This window comes from Catharus ustulatus, chromosome 15, assembly GCF_009819885.2.
Source record: "Catharus ustulatus isolate bCatUst1 chromosome 15, bCatUst1.pri.v2, whole genome shotgun sequence".
NCBI lineage: Eukaryota > Metazoa > Chordata > Aves > Passeriformes > Turdidae > Catharus > Catharus ustulatus.
In genome coordinates, this window is record NC_046235.1 from 13,556,114 (window position 1) to 13,568,881 (window position 12,768).

The 12,768-nt window shown below is 44.5% G+C and overlaps 1 protein-coding gene across 4 annotated transcripts in view; it reads left to right on the forward strand.

Moving 5' to 3' along the window:
• GRIA1 (glutamate ionotropic receptor AMPA type subunit 1) overlaps nucleotides 1-12,768 on the forward strand; it is a 122,391-nt gene that overhangs the window by 61,687 nt on the left and 47,936 nt on the right. For all 4 annotated transcript variants that reach the window (XM_033073072.2, XM_033073073.2, XM_033073071.2 and 1 more), the window contains exon 5: nucleotides 1,799-1,852. In XM_033073072.2, the coding sequence (XP_032928963.1) occupies nucleotides 1,799-1,852 (54 nt within the window). The remainder of the gene's footprint in view (nucleotides 1-1,798; nucleotides 1,853-12,768) is intronic.

A 12,768-nucleotide genomic window follows, 5' to 3' on the forward strand; every position in this document is an offset into this window, starting at 1 on the left:
TGCTGCAAAGGTCATTCTCAGCTGATGAATGGAAAGGGACAAGTTTGGTCTGGTTTTGCTTCTTAGATGTGGTAGTGGAAGATGCTCAGAAAACCACCCATAATGAGGTGTATATCTTCATAGCTTTAGGTAGAGAGAGGTTTTATCTGAGAGTTTCAGACAGCTCAACAGAAGCCACACTGAGGGATCCTGTGCAGGCAAGCTGGTGGAGCTGGCATTAGCTGTGCAAGGAGCTGCTCCTAAGTGAAGCCTTCACTGGAGTTAATTGCCACCCCCACGTTAATGCTGGGAACCAGATGAGTTTTATTATGCATACAAGAACACTTCATCAGAGAAAGGCTAAGGCAGACGAACCAGTTGCACAGAGCAAGTGTCAGCTCATTTATAATCCATTTGGAAATCCCTAAATGGCTGCTCATGATAATCTGGGAGTGCTGTCCCATGGGGAGGATCAGTGTCTGCCCTCATCTGACACTTCTCAAGTACCTGCTGCCAGCCTGGTATCACAGAGAAGTCCTGGGTAGACTGATTTCTGGTTCAATCTGACACAGCAGTGGGTTTATGATTATTCTGGCTGTGAGGATCTTTCTGTCCTCACTGCAGTTTGTGCAGATTTTGCCTGTGTGTTGGCAATGCAGGCAGCAATTGAGAATCAATTCGTATGACAATGGAAATAAGAGCTAGTGTGGCCAGCCAAGAAACCTAATGGAAACAGCACAGTTCTCCCAGAAACTGGCAAATCTCATGTTCTTACAGGCTTTGAGGGAATGTTGGTTTGGGCCTTTTTTTCCCACTTCCTTCTTTCTGTACGTAGAGTGGCTCAAATGCAGATGGTGTCTGACTCTAGTATAAGAATTTAACAGTGCTGCTGGAGATCAGCAGAGTGGAATGTCAATGAAAAAACTGAGTCAACAAGAATAACAGACTTTTTAGGTGCATTCTTTCTGTACTCTTTTTAAATCGAGGGAGAAAAGGGCATGGGTCATCTGATCAGTTCCTCTGTTCCCTCCAGTCACAGGCAAATCTGCAACAGGTGGAAAAGGAACAAGAAAGGGAAACTTTTGCAGCTAACATAGAAAAACTCAGTTTTTACAGATTGGTAAGCGGTTGTGTTGATAAAAGAAAATAAAACCCTGGCTCTGTAGTGTCAGGGAAAAAAAAAGAGTAAGTAGCAAAGCACATATAAAGCACACCATGCACATGAATCTATCAATTATCTCAATGAACATGCAGGGGAATTCTCTGTGTCTTGCCCAAACAGCTTCATTCTGGAGATGTAGTTTGGAACTACACTGGTGCACTGAAGCAGAAAAATGTACCCACATCCTAAACTTGCAGCCATCTCTGCCAGGCAGGTGTTTGCAGCAGGGTCTGTAGCTTGGAGGATGTGCAAGATTGCTGTCTTGTCTTGCTTAGTGTTTCATCTGCATTCATAGGACACACAGATTCCAGCTCCCCATTTGTCCCTTTGGTGTCTGAAACACAAATCTTGTTAAGGCTTTTATTTTTTTCTCCCCTGAGGCTGTAGGAAACAGGTTGGTTTGGTTGTTTTCTCTCCCTGCCTGTACAATGTTCCTGGGGGTCTTGTCCTGTAAAATTTCAGATTTGCTGCTCAGGTATCATGTGTGAAGGCTCTGGCCATCCTTTAATAAGATTGTGAACTTTTCTTTTGCTATGTCTTTCTGCTCACAGCTGAATAGTCTCAGCAAGGAAAAATAAGAGTGAGAAAAGGCAGACAGATAACTGAAGTTCTTCCTTAGTTGATTTCTGCTAATTATTCTTGGTTTTTGTCTTGCAGATCATCAAGCTTGAAAAGAATGGGAATGGGTACCACTACATTCTGGCAAATATGGTGAGTTTCCCAAATTAGTGGGGTTTTTTCCTATCTCACAGTTTTTTAAATCACTATATTTATAATTACTGAACTGTGTACCCTTTTTCTCATCCACTTTTTAGGTAAAAAAAATACCAAACTCTTTTGCTGTGCTCTCCTTGTGGAGTTTTCCCTCTTGAAACAACAGGATTATCTGCAGGGTATCTCCAAGTGTGCTGGGGTTTGTGGTGCTCTGACCTTGGCTGGATGACAGATGCAAACCAAAGTCATTTCATCATTCCCCCCTCAGTGCTAAACGAAATCTGACTGCCATGGCTCTAGGGACAGAACTGAATGCAAAGATTTCTTTAAGGCTTCTCCCTTTAGAGCAGGGAGGTGCTGCCTGAGGACAGGACAGCATTGGGCAGTGGCAGGACCATCTTCCTGGAGCAAATCTCACTGGAGGATGGAAAATTGCTTTGCCTGGGGAGATTAGGGGAGAGGTAAGAGATAGAAATAGAAGTTTTCCACACCACAGCTCCTACCCTCTCCTCCCCAGCTGTGTCCATCCATCGAGGAGATGCCCAGCAGAGGATGGGCTGCTGCTGGCAGTCTGGGCTGAGGCTCCCCTGTGTCCTTGTGGGCTGAGCCCTCTGCAGCTCTGGACCTGTTCTTCCAGCACAGAGCTGCATCTGGGAGGCAGCACGTCAGCCCTGGGGTAATTAAACTTTAAACTACCAATTAGTCAAGCAGTTGCTGCCCTTCTCCTTTTCTCAGTCCCAAGATAACTCTGTGATTTACCAGGCAAAAATGGCCACATCATTACCCTGCAGTGCCCTGTACTGACCCTGCACCCTGTGCTGGCTGCCTACCGTGTAATTACAGAGACAAAAATGTTATCTTGTGCAGGGGGAGACATGCAAAACTACAGAGCAGACAATAACTTCAGTTGCTAATTTAAAAAAAAATTATTATTTGCCATAACCCAGGTCCTGGATGTTTATGAAAGGCCCTTCATTAAAGTTAAGCAGGAAAGTGAGCTGGAGTCACTGGAGTGAGTGTGTCTGTGCAATTTTATGTACACCCACGTGGAAGGCTGAATGAGAATGCCACCTTTTATCTCTGCACAGTTTCATAAGGATAAATGCATGAAAGGCATGAGGTGAACTGAACACTCAGGTGTAGGAGATTTGAAGGACATTTCCCTCTGTCTTAGGAAATCACGTTCTCCCACCTTCACCCAGACAAAGTACACTCATCCCATCCTTAATGTGTTTTCTCAGCCTTTGCACAAATGCTGAGAGGACAGAGCTGGCTGGAAGAGGTTGCATACTCAGCCAACTTGGGTAATAAATAATTAACTTGGAGCAAAAGGCTTTCATTCCTCCAGCCCCTCTGCAGGGACATTCTGTCTCCCACTGCAGCTCGGTGGAGGGGGCTTTGGGTCCCACAGTGTCTGACAGGACCACCAGAATCCACTGGTGTGCTTTCCAAGTAGCTTGAATTCTGAGGAGAAGGAGTAGAGTGAAAGGAATTCAAGTTTTACCTTTGGTCTTTCCTGCCCCTTAAAACCCAGCATCGCACAAGGGCCAAAAGTCAGAGAGGGGAATACTTAAAAAAAAAAGAAAAAGTGTCAGACAACATGAGAAAATTATTTTTTAAAAAATTCTGGCATCCCTCAAGGTTAAGAAGGTCCTTTCCAGGGCAGAACAACGTGGGCAGGTTCAGACACCAGAAGCAAAATCAGTTCCTGTAATGTGCTGTATCCACATGAGAGCTACTGGATGATGGGTTTAGCAAGGAGAATGGCAAAAAGGGCCTGAATATCCCACATTTCTGAGACCACAGGGCAGCAAGGAAGGACAGCAAGCTTCCCTAGGTGGGGATAGCCAGGAACTTTATAAGAGATTGGCAGAAGCTGGCATCTGGCAGGGTTAAACCCTGGCGCGAACGCTCTGATCCAGGAGATCACAGTAAGCTTTACCCTCTTCTGAGGACATCTCATCGCTGGATTAGAGCCTCCAGAGGGTGTAGTGTGCTGTAATTTATTCCCACTGACTCACACTCCTAGTGGTAGACCTTGAACACCCCCTTTTCCCCTGCAGACATGTCCCAGGATGACAGGGCGTGCGTTGCCCACACACTCCCGTACCCTCGTGCGCGCCCGCGTGCCTGGAAACCTGCCCCAGTTTGAGGAACTGCCTCATTCTGGAGCACTGAGTCCTCAGAGAATAAATTAAGAGCTAAAACCTGGAAGTGCTGGGTTTCCAGATGAGCTGGTTTTTGTGCCCTGTGCTGGCTGAGGCAGTCCTGAGTTTAGGACTCCCACCCCATGTGAAGATCAGGTCAAGGGAATCCTCAGTTCTGTACCCACCAGGTTTCCTGCACTAGCTGGAGCAAGGGGAGGAATTTTCAACACCTGCCTTTTGCCTAACCTACTTGGGCATGGAAAAATGGGGACACAGTTATGGAAATGGCACATTGGAAGCAAATATTGGGAAACACTTCTGGATAACCTCACTTAAATTCCTTTTTTTAGCTATATGCTTGTTCAGAGCTATACCCAGGCAGAAAATCCAAGCAGCAGCACACCTCTGCCCAGCTGCAGCAGCTTCAAACTGGTGTTCCATCAGGAATGCAAAAAGAGTTTGCAAGGCTATGCACAGGCTGAATAAGGTCTTTTACAAATCATCCATAGGCACATTTTGGAATGGAGGAATTCCCTGTCTGGCCACAGCCAACCCATGAGCCTTGCATTAACCTTGCTGTGTTTGCCCAGCAGCTGCTCCGGGTGAGCTGTAGTAAAGTGCTGAGCAGGATTTGACAGCAGCAAGTGAAAGCTGGTATTTCCTAGCAGGAACAGCTTTCTTTCCCAGCGAAATTGCTGTTGCCAAGGTGAGACAATAATATTTCGTGTTCACAAACAAAATGAAACCATTCTGCACCTTAGGCTATGGGCAGACATCCTTCTCTGCGCCTGCTGTGCCTGCTAAAGACACAGCTTGTCCTGTCTCCCCAGCCCTGCCCATCCCATGAAGGTCTGACTGCAACATCCCTGCCAGGGAAGGGTTTCTGTGAGCATCTCTGCCTCTCCTCCAGCCAAACTTGGCATTGTTCATGGCTTTGCAAACTGCTGAAATCCTGCTCTTTAACCAGTGCCCATCAGAGCTACCCCAGTTAGCTTTTACCAGAGCTAACCTGGATATTTGTGGGGTGCACTGGCACTGGGGGTTTGCAGTAATCTCTCTCTTTCTCTCTTTTTCCCTCTGGAACTCAAAGAGATTTGGCAACTTTTAAAAGTGTTTGTTTCTGTGAGTCTTATTTTTCTAAGCTTTGTTCTCAGCCTTTGAGATCATCAGTTCTAGCAACCACAAAGAGGAAAAAAAATACAGTCAATACTATCAGAGCAAAAAGCTTAGAAACTTCTGGGATTCCATTCTTTTGATGTTCAGGCTTTTTGCCCATAACCTTGGCTTTGTGTATCTGTTTGTCCTATGCCATGGATGTGAGCTGACTGCTGTCAGTAGTGGAGAGCATCAGCTCTCCTGGGCCCAGAAAAATCCTTGTCATTAAATAGGCGACATTCCTGTGACCTGTCTTTGAAGGAAAGGTATGAAAGACAGCTGCCACATGGTGTTTTAGCCTCTTTTTTCTTTGCTGGTGCATTAGTCCACGTGGTTCTCTTAGCAAATGCTCTTTTTTTGTTTGAAGATGAATAGATAAGTGTACGAGATTGCTGATGGCAGGGGTAGCAGGGAAAAATAAAGATAAAAACAGTGTTGAGTAGGGAAGGTAAGCAGATTTTGCTGTGCCATTCTACATCACCTGTGTCAGCACTCAGAACATGGACAGTTTCCCTTTGCTGGCAGTTGTGGTGCTGGTGGAGGTTATGTGATGCCTTAAGGAAGCTAGAAATAAAACAACACACTTTTGAGAAAATATTAGTGTAGGAGGTAATATAAAGATTGGTCTTTATTGGAGGCCTCCAGGAGCAGATGTGGAAAAATGTCCCCAGAGTGGATACAGTGTTGTAAGTTTAGCAAATTAGCAAAATTGACAAAAATCACTGATTAGGAGCACAAGAGGTGATGCAATTTCCCCCTGTTCAACCATCTCTAAATCCTCCCCCCTCAGATGAAAACTAAACTTTATGAAAATGTGCCTTGAAGAGCTCTTTTTCAGCCTCACCTCCCAGAAGGAATCAAGATAAGATTGGGGCCTTGAGATGTGTTTTTTCTTTCTGCCTAGGGAAAGTACTTGGAAAACTAGCCATGGATACAATAGGCCACAGAGCTACAAATACATGTATAAAGAAAGTAGAGAATGTATAAAATAAATGGAATGGAATGGAATGGAATGGAATGGAATGGAATGGAATAGAATAGAATAGAATAGAATAGAATAGAATAGAATAGAATAGAATAGAATAGAATAGAATAGAATAGAATAGAATAGAAGAATAGGAATGTGCTGTCTGTGCCCCCTGAGATGCTGCTGACTGGTGGCACAAACAAGGTCAGCAAGGCTCAGGTGTGCATCACTTTCTGATTTGAAACTCTGCTTTGTGGAGTTTCCAGAAGGATGTGTACAGCATCTTCTTCTCATGCTGGCAACATCTCAGATGCCTGGTCTTGCAAAAATTATATTCTTCTATTGGAAAAAATGTCCTAAGTTACTTCTAGGGTGCTAAAATTATGCCTGTTTGACCTTTCTTCTTCCTGAGAGATTGGTGCAAGTAGGCTCATAAGACTTCATTTTCTGTGCAGAGGAAGACCATATAATACATCAGTGAAAATTCTGCATTTCACTTCCAAACAGCTTTTCTGTCCTGACTCAAAAATTATCCAGCAGAAGAACCCCATATAACATTATCTCATCTGAATTACTGATAGCAGAAGACACAGCAGTGCCCTGAATTAAATTTTGCTTGAACTTGAGCATCTCATGTATAAGAAAATTATCTGGTTTGGTACAAAAATTGCCCACACAGGAGAAAATGAACAGCAACCTTGGGAGGATTTTTACAGTAGTTAATGAGGGCTCAAAAACATGAGTGACTTACTGTGGCTTAAAAAAAATCAGAGCATCAGGTGAGTAACTGACAGATATTACAGCTATTGGAAAGGAAAATGTGTTTGCTTAAATTTCAGCAAAATGGTGTTAAACTAACAGGTTTCCTCAGCCATTTGCAGTCTCCTAATCCATTACCCCAGCTCAGCTGGCAAGTGGTGATGTGTAAATCCATAGTATCTGCCTCATGGTGACTTCATTTGCTCTCTTTTCTAGTCAGAACATGCTTAGCTTCAGCTTCCTCCACCAGATTTATGCTTCTGTTTGCTAGACAAAATATTCCATTAGTGATGTTTTTGGTCCTTGTAAACTGTGATCAGGTCCCTTAATCATATCTTTGATTGAATTCATGACATCTGCCACTGCATGGACATTTCCCAAACCCTTAAATCAGTTTATGCCCTGAAAGCTCTCTAATGCACAAACATTCACCTAGAACATCTCTTCCCTGCCTGGACTGAGCCTTCTGACAAAATGTGTATGGTCATTTATACCCAGGATGTGCTGTAGCTGCAGGATTGGGCAAATAACATCACAAAGAAAAACTGCAGAGCTGTACCAAGGAAAAGTTGCTGTTCATCTCCACCCCTTGTGCTTAAAGTCTGGATTCTCACCTCACTTGGTTTGTGTTGTATCTGCAGGCAGGACAAAACACTCATCAAGCTGCAGGGTTGGGAAGCTGTCTGACAGTGCCCCCTTCTCCTGTCTTCTCCCTTTCTTCACTGACTTCTAAGTCACAGTGAGGGCTCACATGTTTTGCTGCCACGATGGGATTTGACACATTAATAACTGCAGAGGAGAAGAAGCCTTCTCCCACTGGAAGGCAAACTGGAATGACACTGGAGCAGATGGGCCCTTTTTTGACATACCCTCCTTAATAATCCAAAGTGATGGGAGTGAGGAATGATGCTTCACTGGAGAAGTGGAGCTTGAAGATAATTTGGTGTGTTAGAGATGCTCTGTGTGGAAACACTCCATTTCTTGCTCCCTGCAGTAAGTCACTGGTGTACCTTGGTGTGACAGGAGCCACTTTGTATTCACTCAGCTGATCTGCAGCCATTTAGAAGCAAAAATTTTGCTTTGAAAAGTTTCTTATAATCATAAAATCTGATATGAGGAAGTAGTCTGGCATTGCAAGTCATGCATTTCAACAGAGCTGGGCCAGCTTCCCAAGGCTGCCACAGGTTTCTGTGGCACCCACCCAAGCTCAGGGTGAGTTGCTTAAATGCTTTTGGCTTGAAAAGGAATATTTCAGTGTGCAACCTATTAAAAAAAAGAAAAAGCAGACTTTAATCTCTTCATCCCAGACAGAAAGGGACTTTAAAAACCTAAACTCTTCCCTGGGATGAGGGGGCTCTGTTAACTTCAGCCAACAAGCCTTCCCCAGGCAATTCAAGAGAACAGGATGGTTTTCCCTCTCCTCATCCAAAGCTGAGTTTGCCAGTCTCAGGGGGAGACCTGGAGAGCTCAGAAGATGCAGCAGGAGGAGAGAAAACAGCACTGTTTCTCTCAGGAGGGCGTCTGTCTTCAAGGAGACTCTCTAATGGCCTTTATCTCAGGAAAAGAGGAGGCTTGGAGCACAGGCAGGGAGGTTTGCAGGGTGGTTTTTGAGCTGCTGAGTTCCAGCCTGCCCAGAGCTCACCCCTGCTTCTGCAGCTTCAAAGGCACCACAGGAGGCACCTGCAGGGAAAGGGCCAGCAATCCATGTGAGCTCAGTGAAAGGCAAAGAGGATCTGGAGGTGTGGGTGCATTCCCATGGGCTGGGATGGTGTCCCAAAGGCAGCTGTGCCACCAAGGGTCACCAGAGTGCAGAGAGGAGGCAGAGGTTTAGCTCAGTGAGGCAGTGAAATATGGGGGTGAAAGGAGAGATGCAGGGAAATCAGTGAAGCTCCAGATGTGAGGAGGGTTGTGCACAAAGGGATGAGGTTTTACCTCCACTGACAGCTGCCTGCACTGCCCACTCTTGCTCTGGCTCCTCACAGTGTCCAGGGTATCAATTAGGAGCTGGTTCATTTCTGGAGGGACTTGCTCTCCAAGGCAGATCCTTCGTGGACCACTTAATCAAGATGGATTCATGAGGCCCATTCCAAGTCATCAGTCTTCCTGCATTATGCATTTCCTTTGATGATTGAGCCCACAAGCAGTGGAGAGGAATATAAATGTGTGACTTGCTGACGCCTCTCCCAGCAACCAAGGCAGAGAATGGGACAGTAAAACAACCTCTGGCTGCAAACTGCTTTCAGTTTAAGAATAGTGTAAAGAACAGATGCATCAAGGAAGCACAGTGAGGATAAACCCCTTCCCAGTACAGTTTTCTGTTTGAAGCCACAAAGGTCTGTAATAGCTGCCCATATTATTTGCTCACAGCAGCGCCCTGCACATAATTGCTCTCGAGGTTCATTAATGCAGAGAGGAGCCTGTGGTATGGGCTAAAGAGCAAGTTCCCTCCTTTGAACCCAGCCTGCTGCTGCTGGAACAGTGTGGTGCAGATCTGTGAGTCAGAGCAGGCTGGAGGAGGGAGCTGCCTCAGCCCATCAGCACGAAGGCACCAGATTTTTGTGGTTTATTGTCAGCCTGCTCATTCCGTGGCGTTTGGAGAGAGCCAGGCGTTTTCCAGGCTGGGCAAGGCTGGAAGGCACAGTCTCTGGTTTGCTGGGTGGTTTGTGAAGTGAATTTCAGTGCAAGGGGCAGCTGATGGTGCTGCAGGGTGTGTGATGGGATGGTTGGATGGTTCCAGGACGGCTGTGCCTGCAGGAGTGCTGTCTGCCTGGAGCACCCCAGCCTGGGCACTGGCCCTGTGCTCTGTGCCTGCCTCTCCAGGGCACTGGAGTCCCCATATTCCTCCTCTTCCTCCCAGGGGCACTGCAGTGCTGTGCAGGGAGGGGAAGGCTCACGCCTGCATGTCCAACAGACCCATCCCAAATGCTTCAGGAGTCAGGAGCTTGGAGCAAGTCACACAAACCAGATTCCAGGGGCTCAGCTCATTTCCCTGAGCTGGGCTCCAGACATGGCTGCAAAGTGGAGGTTTTTTCCAGTATTCTCTGGCAAATTTTAGAAAGTTTCAAAATCATTTGATCACTCCATGGGACTGCATGGACTGCATCCTTCCAGCTCTGTTCACTTCTTGCTGTGCTTGGTTGGATGACAGAGAGAAACATTTCTGGGCTACTTCTTTCTCAAACTGGTTGATGCTAAGCATATTATTGCAAAAGCACAGCTGCTGGCCCTCAGTCATGGGTTACACTCTTTTGTTAGGCAAGCTTTAAGAATTTATTTTCTGTTTCCCAAATATGGCCATTGAAAAATAAATAAGAGCTCTCCCCTTTTTTTTCTTTTTTTTTTGCAATAAATGTCTATAGTTAGAACAAAGTGACAGATGATTGATGATTTCTTTAGTTGCAAATATTGTAATTCTCCTGTTCTCCTGTTTGCTACAAGCACTGACTGATATTCCAGAAGGAGAGATAAACATGTTGAATTCCTGCTGCCACTTTGTCAATAGAAGCATTTTCAAAACCCAGTCTGCATAACTTATGATGGCTTTTTGTTTATAAGTTTGCTAGCAAGAATTCACCTCCTCTGGAAATTATTTTATAAAATATTTGGCCTCTGGATTTCCCTGTTCATTGGCTCTCATGTTCCCCAGACCTGCTCTGAGCAGATTTCAGTGTGGTGATTAAAATTCCTTTGTCATTAGGAGCACTCCTATAATGTCCTTGTGCTGGGGCATGTGAAGGAGGGGTAACAGGTGAAAATAATTATTTCAGCTGTTGATAGCAGCCAAAATGCAAAGATGTCTTCAAGGTTAATGATGTCCTCTATGGTCCCAACTGCCTTAAATGATTGGAAAATCTTCAGAGGTCTCCACACTTTTTAAAGAACCTGAACAATGTCAAAAATGAGTGGGGAAAAATTAATATACAATCTTCAGGAAGAAATAATTCCTATAAACTATTCAGATTATTTTAATATTTTGTGCAAGATGAATCCCAATGAATATTGTTGAATATTTGCTTCAGTTTCAGAATGATTTTGTTTAGGGAAAACAGTGAAATACAATGCTTTCAACCACTGCTGTCTCATCACTGCTGTCATAACTTTTTTTTTTAACTTTTACTATTTAAATCTGCATTCTGAGGGGGTTTATCACACCAGTCATCTTATTCATACTCTGCAGTGAACTTGGACTTTTCTTCATGCCTTCACAGGTCTCCTAAAGAGAAGCTGGTTGCACAAACTTCAAGTTGCTCTCACATAGTTTCTTTTGACAGATCTTTTTCCCCTGAGTACCTCCCAGGAGCAAAATGTCAGTGTAATTTGGTTGTAGCCATGAATAACCAGTTGGCAACCTGTGAGGTCCCTCTTACTGAACCCTAGGAGCTCTATGTGTCAAAACCCACTTGGGCTGAAATGCATTAAGACGTCAGGGACAATTATCCTGCTGCATTTCCTGTTCATTAATCACAGCTCTGGCTTTCTGAAACCCCTACGCCAGCAATTACAAACAAGATTGATGTGGGTTTAACCAGCATTCTGAGGAGTATGTACAAACAAAATACTGTTTGGTTTTTTTTTTCTTTTAACCTAAATCACTGTACTTTGAAGCAAAACAAGCCATCTATTTAGAGCATCTGTACACCAGTATCCAATCCTCAGCCTTGTAAGTGGATGCTAAATTGCCTACAAAATGCTGGAAGGAAATGTGTGAAAGTCTTTAAAGTCATTTTTGAGTCACTTATGACTCCCTCAGTCTGACACTTATGTGAGAGGGCAATTTAGTCTTTTTCTGGCAAGGTCTATTCCCAAAACAGTTTCCATCTAATGGCTTGATCCTGACTTTGGAAGTTGATCAGCCAATTAGCTCCCTCAACCTGTGAACAGAGAGCATCATTTTGGCAACCTGCTTGGTGTTTTCCTGGAAATGATGTAACTTGGCTTTTTTAGCTCACACCATCATGGTGTGTGTGAGAGCAAGCAAGGCAGGAGAGCACTCAGCAGCAGGGCAGGGGGAAGGCAGAGCTCAAACCAGCTCCTCTGCTGCTCAAAGGATGGCACTGTGACAGTGCTCCCATTCTTCTCCCCTCATGCATTAGGGCTGCCAGTGCAAATAACTGAGTACACCTCTTGTGCTTGTGTTCCTAAAGAAAAAAACACCAGACCTCAGCCTGTCCCACACACAGAGCCTGTCCAAGCACCTCTGCAAGGAGCCACAGCAAACAATTCTGCCATCAGCAGGGCTGCAGTTGGCATCAAAGCTGGGACACCAGGAAATCACCCCTTCCTCTATATTGCAGTGTGTCTCATTAATTTTTCACCTCTGACTCAAGGGGGTGACTAATTCTGCAGTGCCACCCCAATCAATACACACGTGTATTTGCACACGTGTTCATCTCATCCAGAGAGCCAGAAGTGGACAAGAACAATAAGGAAATGAAAGAAATATATTTTGCTAGTAATCTAAAGTCAAGAAAAGCATTCTTTTCTCCCAAATGAGCAAATTTTATGAACTGGCTTTTTTAATAGTACAACTCCTGTAAGAAGCTGACCAACCAGATCCTTCCTGATCTACTGAAAGTTCATTGTTCAGAATTTATTTTTCCCCATGAGCTGTGATTTGAAAAGAAGTAGCCTATCCAGAGGTGACTGAGTCCCTGACAGTTAGGGCTGGATGAATAATTCTGTATAAAATTTAAAGCTGGTTGACAAATACTTTTCAATATATTTTACAAACGTTGTTCATTTCACTCAGCATTATTCATTACGCATTTTCCCATTACTCTGCTAGCTTTCTTGCAAGTGAGCTGTTGTTAATATGATTATTTATCTCCCTGGGTGGTGACTGCAGGATATGGCCAGCTCAGAACCTGTGAGAAAAACAAGTTCAC